This window comes from Ochotona curzoniae, unplaced genomic scaffold (genome assembly GCF_017591425.1).
Source record: "Ochotona curzoniae isolate NIBS_2020 unplaced genomic scaffold, NIBS_Ocur_1.0 contig_3432, whole genome shotgun sequence".
NCBI lineage: Eukaryota > Metazoa > Chordata > Mammalia > Lagomorpha > Ochotonidae > Ochotona > Ochotona curzoniae.
In genome coordinates, this window is record NW_024465859.1 from 22,096,109 (window position 1) to 22,117,302 (window position 21,194).

A 21,194-nucleotide genomic window follows, 5' to 3' on the forward strand; every position below is an offset into this window, starting at 1 on the left:
TGTACATTGAAAACAGTTTTTCTGCATAAAGCAAATTTTGAGATTAATGGAAATTTATTATTTCGTATGCTGAGATATACTTAAGAAATAAAGAACCTATTTCTACTTTACAGAAAATTACAGTGATCACTCATTTTATGCTAGTGAATGTTATACTGAAAACGAGGTTCCTGCAGCAAGAAGGCAGGAGCGAATAAAAGAACATTTACATATTCTACATACCAAGATTTTATTTGAATCATTGAGTCGGCCCTTCAAGGCAGTTGGAAGTTCACCTATATTTGGCTGGATAAATTTTGCTTCATTGATAATACCTGCCACTTCATCTAGGCCTTCTTTCCTAACCTTCCAGTTCTTGTCACCAATCTTAGACACCAACTCTGAAGTGATTTTATCACTGAAAAGCAGAAGACAGAATCTTTAATTACAGACTCCTAAAGGAATACTGATAATAAAGTCTCCTTTATAGAATTAAAAAAGAAGTTAGTGCAGTAAATTAAAAATCACATCAAATTGAACCTCACCTGATCTCTGTCCTTGGTAAAAGATCAACAACATCACTGCCGCCCTCATCGGGCTCATCCCCGTCTTCTCCCTCATCTGCGCCACCAGAGCTGTGCTTGGAAATCCCTCTAGTTGGAGCTGGGATGGTCTGTCCCTGCATCTACATAACATGAATGGATAAGGTAAATTAACTTGAGGACTATGACAGAAAACAAATTAGAGGCGGTACTATCTGTGTTAAACTTTCTTATTTTTTTTCACAAATGTTTACTTCCACAGTAGGTGCTGCTAACACTGAGCAATTTTAGTCAGAGAGTTAATTCGGGGAAGGGGAAGTTATTTTTCTTAACATAAATATTTTTAAAATGTTACATTTCATTTATTGTTTGGATAGGCAAAAAATGTATATTGTTTGGAATTCTAAAGCTTGTAAGATTAAAAAGAGAAAAATCTCACCTCCCATACCACAGTTACCCAGGCCTCTTCATTATAGACAAAGTCATCAGTGAATTTTAAGGGGAATATATGCATACAAAAGCAAATACATATCTAGTTTTTACTACAAAGATTTAAAAGTTTAAGTCATATGAGATTTTGACGTCCACCAGTAAGTTGGATTACGTGTGGAATCTTTACCTTCTCAAATTCTGCATCTATCTGGGCTAGGAGGGCAGGCTTCTCATCCTCAAAAAACATTCTTAAAGAAGGCCCCACGTACAGATACATCACACCAAGCAGGGTAATGGCAGAAGTCCTCACAGCCTGTCAGACAGAACAAGAAGAATTTTCCATATCAAAGAAGAATCACAAAAATGGCTTTACTGCTCTTATATATGTTGGTATGTACTCACTGGATTTGTTGCTGCAAGAGCTGTCTTCACGTTGTTAATGAATGCTTTCACATTCAACCTAAAATAAACAGAGTTTAGAATTAAAACAAAGAAAATTCTCAAAAACTGTAGTTTTATCAAAACTCTAGCAGCAGCTCACCTATTTTCATTTTACAGGTTCATTACAGGGGGTTTTGCAAGCTTAAATGTTTGGTCACGTGCGGTAGCCTAGAGGCTAAAGTCCTCACCTTGTACGTGCCAGGATCCCATGTGGGCGCCAGTTCTGATCCCAGCCGCGCAGCTTCCCACCCAGCTTCCCATCCAGCTCCCTGCTTGTGGCCTGGGAAAGGCAGTTGGGGACAGGCAAAACCTTGTGACCCTCCATCCATGAGGGAGATCTGGAGGAGGCACGTGGCTCCTGGCTTCAGATTGGCTCAACTCCAGTCGTTGCGGCTGCTTGGGGAGTAAATCATCAGATGGAAGATCTTCCTCTCTGTCTCCTCCTCTCTGTGTATCTGACTTTATTATAAATAAATAAATCTTTAAAAAAAAAAGTTAAATCCTGGTGACTGTTATCATGCTTAATTAAGATTCCCAAACTCAGGCACAGACTATCCTGAATTCCAGATTTTCCTTTCTATATAGGAAATGTCTGGCAGACATCCAGTATAGTGGTGTTGCAGGAAAGTCACTGCTTGCAAAGTTGGCACATCCCCTATGAGTGCAGGTTCCAGTTCAGACTGCTCTTCCTCTCATCCAGCTCGGGGATAGGGCTCATGGGAAATCAGTGGAAGATGGCCTAAGTGTTTGGGTCCTTGACACCTATTTGGGAGACCCAGATGTAGCTCTGGGCACCTGGCTTTGGCCAAGACCTGTTTCACTGTTGTGGTCAACTAGGGAGTAAGAGTACATGGAAAATCTCATTCTCTTTGTCACTTTGACTTTCAAAGAAGTAATTCTTAGAAAATAATCCACAAATTTCTGATTGTCCACAAACTCTTGTCAAGCTCTCCCAGATTTCTCTCAGTAAATAGAATGTCTTGCAGTTGAAGAGGCCATCCTTGAATCCTCAAAGTTACTCCTGATTTGTCTCTTTATATCCAATATGCTCTTTAGTTCAACTTTTAAAATATAATGATTCAGAATACTTCCACAGCTCTACAATCTATGTCCAAGCCAATTTAATTTATTAACAGCAGTATTCCAATTATCTACTAATTAGCTTGTCTTCAATTCTGTTCCCTCTGACTACCGTCAGACTGATACTTTTATTTTTCTGCTCAAAACTCACTTATGTTTTCCCAACTTATTCAAAATGTTGAGGTCATAAAAAAGGCCCAGCCATGTCATTTCCCTTATCTTATTTCATTCTTACTTCTCATTACCTGCTTACCTTCAAACAGCTATCTCCTAAAGAGCACACATTCTTTGCCACTTTTTATAGAAGATTTATTTGAAGCATACTTAGAGACAGGAGGAGGGGAGAGAGATCAAGAGAACGAAACTGAGAGGGAAAAGAGAGATCTTCCATCCACTGGATCACTCCCCAGTTACTTGCAATGGGTAGAGCTGGGATACTCTGAATCTAGGACCCAGGAGCTTCTTCCAAGTCTTCCACATGGTGCTGGGGTCCAAGGACTTGAAGCATCCTGTGCTGACTGTCCAGATCGTTAACAGAAGTGGAACAAAACTGGGACACAAACAAGTGCCCATATGGGATGCTAGCCTCACAGGAAGAGTATTAGCCTCATACACCACTAAATTGGCCACATGCTTTACTATTTTTCATCACACATGCTCTTACCAAATGGCTTTTGCAGCTGCTGTTTGCTTAGCAACTAACGCCACTGCCGTTACACCAAACAGTTCATATAGGTGCTGATTTGCGTGTTGGTTGCTTCACTGCTGATCCAGCTCCTTGTAACATGCCTGGGACAGCAGTAGAAGCTTGTCCAAGTGCTTGGGTCCCTGCACCTACTTGGGAAACATGTAGATGCTGCTGCTTGGCATCAGCCTGGCCTTTTCCTGGCTATTGCAGCTATTTGGGAAGTAAACTAGCAGGAGATGAAATATTCTTCCAGATTATCAAAGGAGCAAATTCTCTCAGGTCCTAGCCTCCGTTCAAAAACCAGCTTTTGTTTTCTTCTTTCTTCAAAACATATTTATTTATTTTCACTGGAAAGGCAGATTTTGTAGAGGAGAAACAGAGAGAAAGATCTTCCATTCACTAGTTCACTCCCCAAGTGGCTTCAACGGCCGGAGCTGAGCTGATTCAAAGCCAGGAACTATGATCTTCTTCCTGGTCTCCCACACAGGTGCAAGGTCCAAAGGCTTTGGGCTGTCCTCCATTGCTTTCCCAGGCCACAAGTATGGAGCTGGATGGGAAGAAGAGCTGACCATATTGGATGCTGGTTCTTGCAGGTGAAGGATTAGTCATTGCATCAGCCCTCAAAAACCAGTTTTTTAGGAATGGGAAGTGAGTTAGTAAGGAATAAGGGAGCTGAGAGACTTCCAGTAGTTTCTGTGTCACCTTTCTCTCTTAATTCCACCCGCTTACATGTCAACTCAGCACACCCTTGTTGGCACGATGTACCTGAGCTGCCTCCACCATTGAGAAGGTGCCTTGACGAACATGTGTACACTGAATCCCATGTGTATGCTGAGTTCCATGAAGTTCTTCCCAGAGATCATCACATGTACTAACTCCTGCCCAATCTCCACTACACTGCTGTATTCCCATAGGGCACCACTCCCTCCCAGTAAAGTGGGAAGCCAAATTCGTAGTCTGCAAAATGATAGTTGTAATTCTCATGATGCTGCTCAAAACTGAATATGCATGTGTAATATCTCTTTAGATAAACCCTGCTCTCATTCTTGTACTTTGTCTGCCTTTTTTTTTTTTTTAAATTTGGTGACAAGAACTGAGAAAAAAATCCAGTTGAATTTTCCAGGTATACTCCACAACAGAACAGTACAGACCATAGATCAATGCTGAATAAGTGAAATATAATGAAACAATAAGAAAATATTCACTTGCATTCTATGTGACATACTAAGAGAGTAGCTTTACAAAGGCCATGCAATTAAGAACAAATTAAAGCAATATTCAAGAATACCACAATTATTAACACAACTTTTTAAAAGTCTCTGTGTGAGTGATAACTTCTATAGTAGTATTTCTCTAATGAGCAGAATCAGAACACTGCTACAAGCTATCAAGATGTCTGCTGGGCAAAGTACCACAGCCTGAAAATGCAACATGCTCCAGCAGACGTGGTATTCTCTCTCAAAATCAGAATGGCTGCATTCAAATCCCATCTACGATATATGCACATTAGTGAAGCTCTCTGTATATTAGTTACTCATCTATAAAATGGGGGTAAAGTAATATCTCATGTGGCTTTCTTTTAAGGACTAAATCAAATGAATTCGTATTTGAAAGGGCTTATAAAAACATAAACCCTATAGAATTTTATTACAAAAAAGAAGCAGCCATTCTTTACTTGCAAATTCGTTTGGGAAAGACTAATACAACAAAGACAAGTTGTTGCATTGTTTCTGAGAGCATTTAACTCACCAAAGAGAACTATGGGTCTCTAAATAGATGCGAATGTTTATAGTAATTTACAAATGTATTTGATCTTTAAGACTTGCTTTTTGGTGGAACAAGAACAATTGAGGAAAGTTAATGCAGAGCAAAATGCAGCAACACATGCCAATGCAAAGGAGGAATGCAAAGGAGGCTTTCTTTCAAATAAATTAGCATCATTGAGAAATAAGATAGCTATAACAAACACAGTCTCAATTAGGACATTTATTTATTTTCCACTTGATTTCATTGTGACTTACCCAGAAAAACCAAATTCTTTAATTGCATTTGACAGCCAATTCAGAGTTTCTGATTGATTCTTGGGATTCTTCTGTGAAAAAGCCATTGACACAACCTGGAGCAGAAAAGAACAAATCTATAATTACTTTCCTATTTCTTATAGGGCTAAAACACAACACTAAGAAAGGCATGAGTGAGCATGGTTGTTGAAAGCTAAAACAACTGTACGACTGTCTAAACAGTAAAAGATTTAAACCTACATAAAATGAAGTAAAAATAACAAAGGCACTCTGAACTGGGTACAATTTTTTTGTTAGTGATCAAACTGTATTACAATGTTTAAGGAGGAAATAGCAGATTTGCTACAGACTATTCTTGACTATGATAAATTTTCAGTATCAGGAAATGGTAAGTTATTAAAGGTAAAAAAACACAGTATGAGAAATGGATCATAGGGGTAGGTTTTTGTCACACCAGGTGGGACACCTGCATTCCACATGAGAGTGTCTGCTTTGAGCACTGCTTCCCTCACTTCCCGAAGGTTCCTTCAGTTGCCTGCTGGCTGCCTCCCCTGGGAGGCTGGAGTTGATGGCTGGAGTGTTTGGGGGCCCTGCTGATCATGTGAGTCCCATGCTCCCGGTACTGTCCTGGCCCACATCTGCCTATTGTGGACATTCATTTGCAGAGTGAACCATAGTGGGAAGCCACTCACTATCTGCTTTTCTTCTTTTCAAATGAAATTGGACAAAAAAAAAAACAAAACAAAACAAAACAAAAAAACAAAACTAAAACTGAAAAACAAATCCAAAGAAATTAGTTTTACTCAAGAATGGTTTTATTGAAGCACTAATTTAGTGAGCGTAAATCAAAAAACAGGAGAAAAATCGGAAAAGCTTAGAGAAAGAGAGCTCTGTGTCACACACCTGTTCAGCTGTCCATGGCAACATACAAGCCTCAGCTATGGCTGTCATAGCTTCCTTTGCATTGTTCCCACATTTCACATCTCCAATCTTGTCAACAAGGCCATCTAATACAATCTGAGCTGATGTTTTAGAAAAATTTCCCTTTTGGGCAATCAAAGCAACTATGTGAAGTTTCATCTGCATCACCTGGAAAAGGGGAGAAATACCAAATTATGAGTACACAAAATATTCATTTATTTGCTCATACTAATAGCAGCCCAAAGATAAGACATAGTAAGAAACGGCTAATAAATACAAACAAATGAAAACCAGAACGTTAAGAAAGCAAAAATAAATCTCCTTCTTTGCTTTCTATTTAGGTAGCTAATCGAGTCCAACACCCATACGGAAACTAAGGATCCACTTCCAGGTTCCAACTTGTACATAAAAACTTGTAAATCTGGTTAAAGGAGATCCATTCATTAGAGCCAAAACTGGAAACAACCTAAATGTACATGAACTAATGAACAGCAAAATAAAATGTGTTCTGTTAATACAATGGATTGTACTACTTGGTACAGGAAAAATGAAGAACACGATACATATGGGTAGGTGAACTTTTAAAATAGTATGCTATGTGAAAACCACATACAAAAAGCTGCACATTATACGATTCCATTGTATAAAAGGTCTAGGACAGAGCATTCCATAGAGATGAAAAATAATTTAATACTTGCCAAAGGGGGCATGGGAGGAGTTTTAATGAGAATAAGGTGTTTTTTTTTTGTTTTTTGCAGTGATGAATTTTGTGAATATACTAAAACCACTACACTGTACCCTCCCCCCAAAAAAGTCTCAAAAATTGTTGTAAAATATATTTAATATGGGAGGTGTTTGGTAGTATAGTGTTTTAACAAACCAGGTAAGACGCTCATCTACCACCAAGCTCTCGTGGTTCCTAATTCTCACTTTGCACTAATGAAATCTAGTGTGGCAACAGTGGTGGCTCAATTAATTGGATTCGTATCTGAGACCTGAATTGACTTCTTTACTCCCAACTCTGGCTTCGGCCCAACCTGTTGTGCGCGTTTGGGAAATAAACCAACGAATAGGAGCTGTGTGTGTGCGTGTGAGACAATGGATAGAAGGTACTTCTCTTTCTCTGTCCCAGCGCCCACTGTAATTCTATCAAATAAGTAAATTTTTATTTGATTAAACATTTAAAACATTTAACATTTCATTTCTCTGAAAGGCGGAATTATATAGAGAGACAGAAAGAGAGGTTTTCCATTGGCTGGTTCACGGCTGCAACGGCAGTGGCTCGGCCAGAAGCCAGGAGCCGCGAGCTTCTTTTGGATTTCCCTGTGATTAGTCATCTTTCACTGCTTTCCCAGGTACATTATCCAGGCGCTGGAACACAGGCGGAGCACCCAGGACTCAAAACCAGTACTCTATTGCTGGTATCTATTGCTGGTACCTACTTGCCACAGTTCTAACCCAAAATAAACAAATCTTAGAAATGAAAACTAGACTATCAAATGTCAAAAATAAATTTGATACATTTCGTTTGTTTATAATGAAGTCTAGTCTATATGAATATAGAAAAGAAGCAGCAAAATTTTCTTCCTTTTCCCTCCTGTATTACTCCTTTTATAATCACTTTTCAGACTAATTTGGTACCATTACATTTCAGCTCTATCATCCCAGTGCAATGTCTCAGCCGCTAAAACCTCGCCTTACACACATGGGGATCCCATGTGGGTGCTGGTTCATGTCCCGGCTGTTCCACTTCCCATCCAACTCCCTGCTTGTCGTCTGAGAAAGCAGTAGAAGATGGCCCAAAGCCTCGGGACCCTGAACCCATATAGGAGACCTGGAAGAAGCTCCTTGTTCCTGGCTTCAGATCAGCTCAGCTCTGGCCTTTGTAGCCACTTGGGGAGTGAACCAGTAAGCAGAAGATCTTGTCTCTGTAAATCTGACTTTTCCACAAAAAGAAATAAATCTTTTTAAAAAAAAAATAAAGATGTCTGCTCTGCTGACGTTAAGGAACACTAACATGGTGGTAAATGTTCATGGGCCATTGAAAGACTGCTCCTACTTCCATCCAAATGGATAAAGCCGTCTCAGTGCCTTCTATCTCATACTTGAATACAGTAAGTTTAGACTACAAGGCTTATAGGCCTAAATAATGGGGAAAACATATACAATTATAGAAACTGCACAGGTAGATAATTTTATAGATAATTAGGACTAAAACCCAAACCCTTACAAGTCGTGCAGTTAGTTAGCTCGGTGTTTAATACTCAGCTTCCTTCCTGATATGGATCCTGGGAGGCAGCAGTGATGATGAATCAGGCAGTTGGTTTCCCACCAGTCACACAAGAGACCTGGCCTGCGTTCTTGGCCTCTGCCTCCCGCCCAGGCCCTCTAGAGGCCTTTGCAGCTTTTTGAGAGGTGAACTGGTAGACTGACAGCTCTGGCTCTATCTATCTATAGCCATTTGAGTGAATCAGTGAACAGAGGCTCTCCCTCTATCTTCGCCACTCTCTTTTCTTATCTTTGCCTTCCTTTTCCTCTTTTTCTCAAATAAATGAAAATTTATAAATATACCTGAAAATTAGTTTCTTTCCATCCAGGTTTCTTGGCCAACATCCTCACTAATGCCTGACATGGCATTTCACTTCGGTCCATTAGTTCAACAGCCTTCAGATGGAAGAAGAGGACAAGAGTTAAAAGGTTAAAAAAATTAATTCCAAAGGAATAGCCAACAGCCCAGTCAAGTAAGGGATCACTTTCCAAGGAGTTGGGGCAATAGAACTGAAGCGTGTTACAGAAGGAGCTTGTATGGATGTTGTTATGATGCTTTGCTTCTTAAGCTTGATGTGTTGAATGAGGGCTGTTATGTTAAAATCAAGGAAAACTTTATTTTACATTTCAGGGATTCACGAATAACTTGCTTCAAGAAAGCAACAGTAATCATTTTTATTTGCATAGTATGTGGTAGGCAGAAACTGCTTATCCATGCGAATTTACTTCATTTTCCTAAAAATGTCATGGAGTACAGTATCTTAGGAAGTAGTGAAGAATGAAATTTCCAAGCTGGACAAACTCAGATCTACACAAAATGAGCAGATGTGGGATTGGAAGGCTGTGTCCTCAAGTCCCAGTGCTCGTCCAGGTTCTCTACATGGCATCTAATTAAGATCACATGATGTAGGCCAAAATTAGCTACCCAAACTCCATTCTGACACTGATTTACAAGTGTTTCTCAAACCAACAGATCATGTCTGTCTTACCAAGGAATCACGACATGGGAAATACAGAAATCGATGAGAAGTTTAAATGGAGAGACTGGTTGGCTTAGTAAGTTTATAAGCAAGCATGGTAATTTAAAAATTGAACTTAACTTTATAATTCAGAGGAAGAATCTAATTTTGACAAGTGACTACATTATATGCTTGTAAAAGCCACAGAATATAGCTGTTGAAAGACAACAGCAGTACAGTTACACACACAAACTCTCCTTTAGTTATCACTCTGAAACATGTTTGTTCACTGGTTATAAAACAGTAGATAGGAAAATTCTTCATTTATCAATTACATGGCTTCCACATAACTGGATTTTCTTGGCCACTCCCCTTATCCCCACACCCCTACCTTTTGGAACTCTTCCATACAAGCCAGCCTTTCCTTCCAGTTACTGCTGTCTAGCAGCTGTATACAGGTAGGGGGGAGGACAGCAGAAGCTTTTTCTTCACATACTTCTACCTGTAAGATACAAGAATGCACTAAAATTAGAAATTGCTTAAGAAAACAAATAGCCAGGAATGTACAAAACCACAGCCAAGGGCCTGGCGTGATGGTTCACTGGCTAAATCCTCGCCTTGCATGTGCTGGGATCCCATATGAGCACCAGTTCATGATTCAGCTGCTTCTCTTCCCATCCAGCTCCCTGCTTGTGCCTGGGGAAAGCAATAGAAGTTGGCCCAAAGCCTTGGGACCCTGCACCCATGTGGGAGACCTGGAAGAAGTTCCTGGATCCAGATTGGTTCAGCTCTAGCCATTGAGGCCACTGGGCGAATGAACCAGTGGACAGAAATTCTTTCTCTGTAAATCTGCCTTTCCACTAAAAGCAAATAAATCTAACAACAACAGCAACAACAAAACCACCCCAGGCAAAACCAAGAACACAGGTATGCTATAGGGTATAAGAGTTCTACTCCTATTCTACTATCTAAGGTGGTCCCACTAGCTAAAAGATACTGACTACATGATACAGAACCCAGCAAACAACTCAAATCTTCTCTCCGATGTCCATTGTGCATGGTTCCCCAAGCTTCAGGCCCACACCGCAGGCAATACTGACCGAGAGCTCAGGCTCCACGATTTCTTTGGTTTCCAATACTTTCTTGTTCTTGGCTCCAGTACTCCCTGTGCCTCCTGGTGCAGCTGGCTTCCCCTTCTTAGGTGGCCCACCAGTCTGAAAGAATTGTTTTTAAACATAAACAGCTTAAGTATTTAAACAAGCTTTTTTGCCTCTGATTCCCAGGAAACTGATTAAAATGAAGAACCATTCTGAAACAAGCATTGTTTTGCATGCCCTTAGAATTTAGTAGTTTTAAGAGCAGACAGTTCACTTAGAACCCATACTAAGAATCTCTAATCTAGATTAAACTATGACAATAATGAAACAAAGCCGATAGACCGGAATCACAGTACATTTACAGACTACATTGAGAATGACATCCTAACACCTTTAAATGTCTCTAAACCTTTCCCACAGCAGTATACAACAGTTGCTAAGTCACAATATTCACTGAATACTCAGCCCTAATGTGTGCAGGATAATTTTCAAGAGTACTTAAAACGTCTGGGAAAACTGGAATTAAATGATGTTTATGTCAGTGCAAAAATTCTGAAATCGCTGCATGGGAGCAGAATTTTCAAGGAAAAGAGGAGTTGTTATAGCAATGGTAGTTACTCTTCCAGTTATACTGAAGATAACCATCTAACTAAATTTCTCTTTTGTTTAAACTTTTCAGGTGACTAGCAATCTATCTTACTAGTTCTAATGTCAACACTATCCACCAACCTTAGCAGCAGGTGCCTTTTTTACGGGTCCTGGTTTCGGCGTTGCAACATCCTTTGTGTCCTTGTCTCCCGCAGCCCCTGAAGCAGCAGTCCTTCCAGCGACAGGTTTAAAGTCTTTCTTTTCAGCTGCTGCTCCAGCTTTCTTACCATGTACCAGCTCTACTTTTTCTGAACATTCTTTGATCTAGAACAAAAGAGGCAAATATCAATTAGCACAGCTTTCAAACATAACTATTATATTATTACTTGTTATTTCATAAGCATAGATGAGAAATCAGGGAAAATTTTCCCTTCAATAAAGATAAATTATTCATTTTCCTGGCAGTGTACAAACATGAATGCCACATTTTAGTTCTTCAAAAATTAGGAGTGTAATAAAGTTACAATAAAGTCACAGCTATGTTGCTAAACTCCAGGACTGAAAGATGAGTAGAGAATGACATAATTAAAACTGAAAACTGAAAGTGCTCAAAACTTACTCTGTAAGTATATAACATTTCTTTCCCACACTGACATATTCTGACCAAAAGGATATCAGCACTCCAGTTTCCCAGAGACAAAATCATGCAAAATCCAGGATTGTTGTCCCGGTTTATTACTAACCTACCTTATCCAGCTTGAGCTTGTCCACATCAGCTAGGAATGGGTTTACTGCTTTCTCACCAACCACCTTCAAAGCAGTCCCCAGTGCTTCAAATGCAGCATCTCTGACTTCTGGAGCAGAATCGTTGATGTGCTGGAGTCCAGGAATATGCAAAATGACATGAACTGAAGGCATTTTAAATATCACTGATATTAACTAAGGTTTATGGTTGCTGGATAAAGAATTTGCTTTCCCGTTAAATCACGCTGCATAATGGCACTGTAGCCATCTTAATCTGTTTTAAGTACACTCTAAGTTGTTTATACAACCACAGAATTTCCTAACATATTTCTAAAAACATAACCCCAATGTTAAGCAATGTATAACTAAGCTCCAAATTTAATATCTATGCATGGCCAGATCCAGTACCAGTATATGGGCCACAAAAGAAAAATGTTTAGCACTTGACAGAATCATAAAACTAACTTGTGGTTCCTTTAAGAATAAGTACATAGCTGTGAGAATTGGGGTTCAGTTTCCAAAGTTGCAAAGGTTTTGCTTTTTAGAAGATTATAATCTAAATCTGAAGCCAATACATCATTAGCAGGGAAAAAAATGTCTTGTTCAAGCATAAAATGTTCTCACAATTTCAGTGAGAGACTGTACCTTGAGGAGAGCAGCACAGAAGGGCTTCAGCAAGCTCTTTGGTAGAGTAGCAGCAGTACAGTGACGGAAGCTCCTCGCAATGAAGAGAGATGTCTGCTGCTTGATGGTTGGATTTTTGTTGTCCATCACTGCTAAAACATCCTCACTGATGTTCTGTAGTGTGGTCTGCAGGAAAAAATATTATCCTTACGATGAGCTTTTCTTAATTCTAAAGGATACTCAAAACAGTACATGGACCAAAGGAACTTCAGGTAACATCACACGTCCACACTACCAACTCACAGTAAGGAAGATGGCATCGATAGCTTCCTGCAAGGCTTGCACCACTTGAGGCTTCTTCTCTTTGAATTTCTCCAAAATGGTTGGCACAACCTATAAAAGAAACAGCTGCACTATTATTTAGCAATAAAAAGAAATAAAGTACTAATAACTTTAAATAACACCATGCTAAGTGAAGGAAGCCAGTCAGAAAAGATCATATATTACATGATTTCATTTACACTAAATCACTGAATTATCTATTTTAATAGGGTGGTTGTTATTATATGTTACATTTCAATAATGTTTTTATTAAAAAACGATCCTCATTCCATTAAAACAATAATAAAGATCATTTGAATCGAATGCCTTTTACTGGAAGCACACATTTAGTCAAGTGGTTAAGGCACCTGTCTTCCACATCAGAAGGCCTAGTTGATTCCTAGTTTTGGCTCCTAACTTCTTGTCAATGCTCCCTGGGAAGCAGTGAGCTGATGGCTCAAGTAATTGGGCTTATATCAGATATTTGGAGAATTAAGCCAATGGTTGTAAACTCTCTATTCCCCTCCTCTTTGGAAAAAAAAAATAGTTCCCTTCTTGAAGGACACAAGAATCTTACGCTGAGATAATTAAAATCGCTCTCATCTTTTTCTTTAGTTCAAGGGTTTCTAAAATTACTTTGTGCCTCTACCATATAACAGCTTCTATCAGTAACATCTCTTATCAGACAGAAACGATTCTTAGTGGACAGGGAAATTAGCAGAGCATATATTTTCCCACTTTTCCAAGATTCGAACAAACCTCACTATACAAGAGTGTCTCCGTGTTCAGAATTTTACCTTCTTATTGAAGTTGTATGAATATCAATGAAGTTAAAAAAAAACTGTTTTACCTTCTGAGTTATTAATTCACTAAATATTAATATCCACTACATAATGACCTTCAAAATCTATGCCTGCAAAAATTAAAGACTTGCTTTGTAATAATGCCATGACTTAGACATTTGAAAAATTAGGATATTTTAATGGGTACAAAGCTAAGATTCACTTTTATAAATATGGCTCAAAAGTTTATAAATAGCTAAAAAACATAAAACTAAACAATGCTAATCACTAAATATGCTTCAACCCAACAGGTCATTTAAAAACAAACGAAAAAATATTTAATTATTTACATAAAAGGTAGAGTCAGAGATGGGAGAAGAGACAGAGAGCGATGGCTTCCATTATTGGTTCACTTCCCAAATGGAAGTAAGGGCTGGAGCTGTGTTAGTGTGAAGCTAGGAGCCAGGAGTTTCTTCTGAGTCTCCTACATAGGTGCATGGGCCCAAGGACTTGGACCATCTTCCACTGGCTTCCCAGGGATGTAAACAGGGAAACAAACTGAAAGCAGAGCAACTGGGACTTGAACTGGTACCGATATATTATGCTGATCAAATGTGGCAGCTTTACCTGCTTCATCTCAGTACTGCCTCCTATTTTAAAGTTTTAAAGAAGGACAAATTCTCCAAGCCACAGAGGACTGAGATATAGATATACAACACCCCAGCTATCTGCAATAGTAGGTTGCCTTGTAACTAAGGGTTACACTGCTGGGAGAAAAGAAGCTATGAGCTAGTGGGCATTCTGAGCCTGGTCAGTGCCAAATTTGTGTTAACTATACCAGTATGCCAGCATAGTCACCTATTGTATTTATTTTTTTTTCTAGTGGGGAAGTTGGGAGATGCCAGGCCGGCACACTGCATGCTACCACATGTTTCGGGAGGCAGAGGCTTCAGATTGCAAGGGAAAGGGAGTCTGGGAGCCCCTGAGGACATGTTTGACAGGATAAAGAGTGATTTCTGAGAACTTCCACGGATTGGACCATTGCACTCAGGAGAAGCAGAGATGAAGTGGCTTAGAGCAGGGAAACCAGAGGGCATATCTGGGTCAGGCCACTACATCTGCCCACGTGGGAGACCTGAGCTGAGCTGCACACTGGTATACATAAAAGTTGGGGCTACAGGACATGTACCTGACTGCGAGTGGTGGGGTAGAGGCTGGACCACAGCACCCTCTGGAATATAAGATAACCGGATCTGGGAGCAGATTCTGTAAAGCATTTGTAGGTTTGTCTCTATGAGACTGCAGAAACCACCAGTTTGTGTGAGAGGAAGAGGAGGTGAAGGGCTGAGCCAGGCTGGATCACAGAACTCACTGACACTTATGGGAGTTGGGGCTAGAAGGAAGACCAGGCCTGACGATAGACGATGCTAAGCAGGGCTGTGGCACCGTTAGCACAAGTGAGATCCATGGCTGGGAGTGGATTTGGTAGGGGAACTTGGGGAATTCCTCTGCTAGGCTGCAGCCCCCGGCTGGTGGGTGCAAGAATCGGCACTGGGGGGCAGATTCAGCGGGACAAAGCTGCAGCAACCAATAGCATGCATATGGATGGGCCAAGAGTGGGCCAAACTGGTCTAGGCTGTGGCATATGCCAGGTCACGAGAGCCACATCTAGAGGTGGGTAAATGTGGGCTAGGCTTCAGCATCTGAATGGGTGCAGGCCAACTGGGCTAGGATGCAGAACCTGCTGGTAGTACCATGACTGGGAGTGGGCCATGTCAGGCTGGGCCACAGAACCTATCAGCATATGTGAGATCTGGGGCTAGGCTGCAGCTTCCGCTGGTGAGCACAAGATCTGGAGCTTGGGCAGGCAAGGATGGGTTGCAGCACTGATCAATATAATGTGAGCTGGGCCAGTCAGCAGCACATGGTAGCAGGAGCCAAGAGCTACGACCAGGTATAGGCCAGACAATGTTGGGCTGTAACAGTTGCCAATTTACATGAGGACTGGGGGTTGGCCAAGCTGTAGCATCTGGCAACAAATGCTGAGACTCGGGCAGGCCATGCCAGACTGGTCTGCAGCACCTGCCAGCACATAAGACTCAGGGCTGGGAGATGGCCTGGTAGAAGAACTTCCTAACGTCGGTGACTCCCCTACTAAGTTATTCTGACCACTGGTAAACATGAGGACTGGGATGGGGGAGGGGAGGTGGGGAGGCAAGGCTGGGCTACGTTGTTGCCGGTGTACATGAAAGTTAGAAGAGATGTGGGGAAGCTGGACTACCACTCAGCACTCACTTGGAAGTGTTGGGATTTGGTGCAAGTCATGTAAGGCTGGACTGCAGTGTCTTCTGGCAAGCACAAGATTTAGGGTTGGGAATGGGCCTGGTGTTGGAACTATGGGCATTTCTCTGCTAGGCCACAGCTTCTGTTGGTGATCACAATGAGCAGGGCTTGGGGCAGGCTAAGCTGGAAAAGGTGGTGGCACCTATGGGCTAGGTCTGGGCTAGGTTGGGCTGAGCTAAGCCATAGCACACATAGGTGTGCACAAGTTAGCTGGGATATGGGCCTGGATAAACTAGGCCACAGCACATGCTGGCAAATGCAAAAGCTGGGACTGGGAAAACTGACTAAAAGTAGTTATACTGACAGCATATATTTCAGATTTAATGCGATTGTAAAAGGATAATAATTTTGTTTCAACTTATTATTAATATGTCTAAGGATTTTATAAACCTATAGTTTTCTTTCTCTGATAATAAGCCAGGCATGCATGATTTATTTATATCTGATATCTTCTTTTCTCAGCTAAGTTCTCTAAAATATTTTTAATGCTATGAGTAAGCAAATTTAAAATACCACAACTCAAGTGCAGCTACATATTAGCTTCATAATATAACACTAATACATGAGTATGGATTATTGGAAAACTCCTCAGTCAGTCTAGGAAATCAAATGATTAACTGGCTAGAAAGTTAAAATTGAAAACTCAATGTGGTCAGTTTTCACTGTGCTAAACTATCCTGAGTAATTCAGATCAACATTGGAGATGAATTGAAAAACCGATGCCACAGTTTAAAAATAAAATCCCCAATCAAAATTATTAGCAAATTTGATTGCCATAACATTTATAGAAAGAAAGCAGTAATATTTGATGCACACATTTGAAATAGCAATCAGGATGCTATTTGGGACACCTGAATTGCACACTGGCAATTCCATCCCATGCTGGGCCTGATTCCCAGACCAGCTGCAGATCCCAGCTTCCTCACGGTGAGCCTGTGGGGAGGCAGATATCATAGTTGGAGTATCTGGGATCCTGCTCCCCATCTGGGAGCCCTGGCCCGAGGTCCTTGCTCTTGATTTCAGGCCTGGCCACTGCAGGCATTTAGTGAGTGTACTGGCAGTTGGGAGATCTGTCTCTTTTTCTTCTACCTCACAGAATTGCGGGGGGGGGGGGAAAGGATTCTGAACAAATGTCTCAAGCTTTTCTTAGAATAACTGATATACCCCTATATATATATGTTAATATATATATATATATATAACTTGTCAAGTACATAAATAATTCTTTCTAATGCAGGAAAACATTATAAAATAGATTTTATATGTTGTTTACAATTATAGTTTTATACTGCCTTTCCTAACCTTATTTTCTTTCTGGTGCTTGTTCTTAATTTTCATTTCACCTTGTTACACTGTCTCAAAGCAAGAGTCTAATGAGCAAATACTACGATTCAAATAGGTACTGTAGACTGATTTTCTACATAAGGTTGATGTAGTTGTTCCTGACATCACTATTGAAATTTGTGAGTAGCTAAACTGAATATTAATAAAACTTTGCCAAGAAACTTGCTTTGCCTAAAATACAAAAATTTATGCTGCGGGGGCTAATGTACTATAGCTGGTTAAAATGCCTCTTGTGAAGTGTACCAGCTGTGAGTACCAGCAAGAACACATCTAATCCAGCTTCTTGCTAATGTACCTGGGAAAGCATCAGATGACACAAGTATTCAGGACCCTTCCAATCATGTGGAAGACCCAGATGAAGCTGTTGGCATCAGCCTAACCCAGCCCTGGATACCAGGACCATCTGGGGAGTGAATCAATAATTAGATCTTTTTGTTTCTGTAACTCAACTCCACTGATATGGTGGGAAGGCTAGTCTGCCCCCTGTGGCACTGGCATCCTATATGGGTGCCAGTTTGTGTCCCAGCTGCTCTGCTTCTAGAATGAGTGAGCAAGGGAGGAGGCCCAAGTCCTTGGTCTGCTGTCCCCATATAGGAGACCTAGAAGAAGCTCCTGACATTAGATCTGCTAAGTTCTAGCTCTTGCAATCACTGGGGAACCAGTGCATCTAAGATGTCTTTCTTTGTCTCTCCTTCTCTCTCTTTAAAATATGCCTTACAAATAAAGATAAATTTAAAAGATTATGCCAATGATTTCTTTAAAAGCACAAAGCAAGCCAGTTTGCCATTTTTTGGACAATTTTATCGATTTGTAACCAAAAACAATGCTACTTACATGTCCTGCATATTGTCCAAATTTCTTCCTTAGCCCAACAGCTAGGCCAGTAAGACATTTTGCTGCCAAAGCTACCAACATGACATTGGTGTCCTTTCCAACAACCTACAAAAGGAGATAAAAAAGAAAATTAAGAATACATGACATTGTAAGAGAGTTTTGAAAACACATGTGTGAAAGTACTCCGGAAGCTATAATGCTATGGATGACCAATTCAGTTTCCTGCAAAAGTGGAATGATTTCTCTTTGATAACAGCAAATTTAGGAGTCTCCCTCAATTACATTAAACTCCTAACTTTAAAGTTCCATCAGCATACATAAAACTCCAACATCTTCTGTCCGATGATTCACTCCCCAAGTGGTCATAACAGCCAGAGCTGCGCCGATGCAAAGCCAGGAGCCAGGAGCCTCCTCTGGGTCTCCCACACTGGGTGCAGCATCCCAAGGCTTTGGACTATCCTCGACTGCTTTCCCAGGTCACAAGCAGAAAGTTGGATGGGAAGCAGGGCTATCAGGATTAGAATCAGCGCCCATATGGGATCATGGCATGTGCAAGGTGAGGACTTCAGCTGCTAGGCTACTGTGCTGGGCCCCACAATCATTTTTAAAGTTAGGCTTCACCAAAACCCTATAAGATAACTACCATGATCATCATAGTTTTTACAATTTCAAAAATTAGAGATTAACATGGCCTAGGTTATATGCATAGGAATTCTGAACAATATGTAATAAACCACTTTGAAGACCTAACTGGTAATTCTAAATATTTAAAAAAGAGAATAAAAGACAAAGCAGCTATGGGTAGGAGGCGGCACCTCATAAATAACCCAGGAAAATAAGAAAACAAGAAAACCCACAGATCATGGGCTTAAGTGAATTGACAGTTCAAAGGACGTCAGCTCTGGGATGGGTGTTCAGCCTAGCAGTAAAGATGCCTGAATCCAAAACCAAGGTAGCTGGCCTCTCCTCGTGGCTCCTGCTCCCGACTCCAACTAGCACAACGGCAGACCGGGGGAGGCAATGGTCAGAGCTAACGAAATTAGGTTCCTGCCATCCAGGGAGGAAACGTGGCTTGGGGTCCCAGCTTCTGTGGGTACAGTGTAAGCTATTGTATTTGGGAATTAAATCAACAAATTCACTGTTTTTTTTTTTTTCAAACACACACACACCCACGCACTACCACCACCACCACCAGTACCACCATCAAGTTAGTTCAAGAATTAGTTTCAGGAATATCCTAAGGAGTTCCAAATGAGTGGTTATTTACTACACAAATCAAGGGGCAAAAATGGGATATTTGGTGGGAATTACTTGATTTAGACAGCAAGAAACAGACTCTTTATGGGAGGAAGAATCAGTCTCCACTGTATTCTTCAGTAGTAATCTTTCTTCCAATTTACCATTCTCACATTTTTTATTTATTTCTATCATGTCAACTTAAAATGGATATCAAGCTGATATATTTGTGTACAACACAGCCATATCAGGAGTTTTAAAACAAACTTTAGGTTAGTTTATACAACTGAAGTTAACATCTCACTGTATTACGCACCTTCTGTAAAAGCACTTTCATGAAACTGCTATGGTTGTCGTAACAGATGAAGGGAACCACATTTGTTGGCCTAGAGGTAGTTAGGACACGGGCGCTGACACTTCGCACACTCACCTTCTTTAATGCTTTAACGAGATCTGCATAGTCACCTGCCTCCAATTTGGGGTTCTTCACCAGCACCTCTACAGCCTCCAGGGCTTCTTTTCTCTCTTGCCATTTTTTTGCCTCCTGAAATATACAGAATGAGTTATTTGTACACTAGAAAATAAGAGAGTTGAGTAAACGTATTTCTTGCACTCTACTAATTCAAAGATGCAAGTTTTATGCTTGCAAATTTTTTTTGTTCTAAAGTTGAAAAAAAAAACCCTGCAAAAACATGTAATTAGAATTTTTGTTCACTTACATACATTTTTTAATATACAGCAAATATTTTCAGAAGATTTCATAATCCTGATACTTATCTACCTTGTTTCAAGGTAAACGTTGTTACGTAAGAGTCAAAGGAAAACAAGGATAAACTAACGTGTTTTTAACCCATCTCATAGTGGCACAATTACAAGGGAGCAATTTGTCCTACCAACAACATTTAGAAGACTACAACAGGGCAATCACATAACCAGCACCAAAATTCTAATATTAGAGATTATTTTTCCAGATTGGGAGTATGATATTAACCTTTTTTATTAGGGCTATAAAGAAAAACATACTTTAGTAGAGATCAATCATTCAACAGTGTAAACAGACACTATTTTAAAAAGTGAGGAGGGGGGTCCCAGTGTCTACAGAACTATGTAATCAATAAAGAAAAAAAAAGAGGATTGCAAAAATCATGACAAATGCATCATTATGGAAATTACAAATCAATTAATCAAATATTTGTACCTGGTAATCAGGAATTAACAGGAGTTTCTGATATCAGACACAGGATGATCTTCAATAAACAAGTACCAGTTGTGATCACTATTACAGACATGCAACTACTCTGGTAAAAACCTCAGGTGGTCACGTAGAATCTCCCTTAAAAAGTGAAACTTACGGGGAGACCTACAGGATGAACAGGTAACACTAGCAATGATGAGACAGCAATGTTATAGGCAGAAAGGACAGCAGATTAGTTAAAGTAAGATGCGGTTCGCTTGCCACTGGGAGAAGTTCAGGATGAATGCAGCATAGTGGTTGGAACAATTAGAGATATGACTGAGAGCAAAGTGGGGGCTTCCAAGGTGTCACAGGAGGCTGTGGGACATCATCTCAGACTCATGGAAGCCAATAAAACGTTTAAATCACTTTAATATGGGAAAATTTGCACTGCCAAAAATGTTTATTACATTGTGAGAAATGATGGGAAGGAGGTGAGAATGGAGTCTTGTAGGAAGATCACGAAGACAGTGTTAGAGATAAGACATGATGTGTAAGAGCTTTCTCCTCCAACGCGGGATAATTTTGTCTTCTAGGTAATGTTTTACAACAGCTAGAGAGATAACCTGGGGAATATCAACACTGATATCCAGTGAGGGAAAGTAAGAGATGCAGACCATTCTACATGCACAAGACAGAACAAAGAATTTCTGGGCAAAAAAAAGTCAACATCGCTAATGTAAAGAAACCCTAGAGTAAAGCAATGGCTAATGTGG

At 40.3% G+C, this 21,194-nt stretch overlaps 1 protein-coding gene across 3 annotated transcripts in view; it reads right to left on the reverse strand.

Annotated features, from left to right (window-relative positions):
- The window catches only part of CKAP5 (cytoskeleton associated protein 5), a 104,528-nt gene that overhangs the window by 35,755 nt on the left and 47,579 nt on the right, over positions 1–21,194 (reverse strand). For all 3 annotated transcript variants that reach the window (XM_040980197.1, XM_040980198.1, XM_040980199.1), the window contains 15 exons: positions 19,675–19,788; positions 18,009–18,113; positions 12,688–12,777; positions 12,406–12,570; positions 11,764–11,892; positions 11,158–11,340; positions 10,432–10,545; positions 9,723–9,833; positions 8,676–8,768; positions 6,087–6,272; positions 5,184–5,278; positions 1,356–1,413; positions 1,141–1,266; positions 525–664; positions 223–397 (listed from right to left, as the gene is read on the reverse strand). In XM_040980197.1, the coding sequence (XP_040836131.1) occupies positions 223–397; positions 525–664; positions 1,141–1,266; positions 1,356–1,413; positions 5,184–5,278; positions 6,087–6,272; positions 8,676–8,768; positions 9,723–9,833; positions 10,432–10,545; positions 11,158–11,340; positions 11,764–11,892; positions 12,406–12,570; positions 12,688–12,777; positions 18,009–18,113; positions 19,675–19,788 (1,884 nt within the window). The remainder of the gene's footprint in view (positions 1–222; positions 398–524; positions 665–1,140; positions 1,267–1,355; positions 1,414–5,183; positions 5,279–6,086; positions 6,273–8,675; positions 8,769–9,722; positions 9,834–10,431; positions 10,546–11,157; positions 11,341–11,763; positions 11,893–12,405; positions 12,571–12,687; positions 12,778–18,008; positions 18,114–19,674; positions 19,789–21,194) is intronic.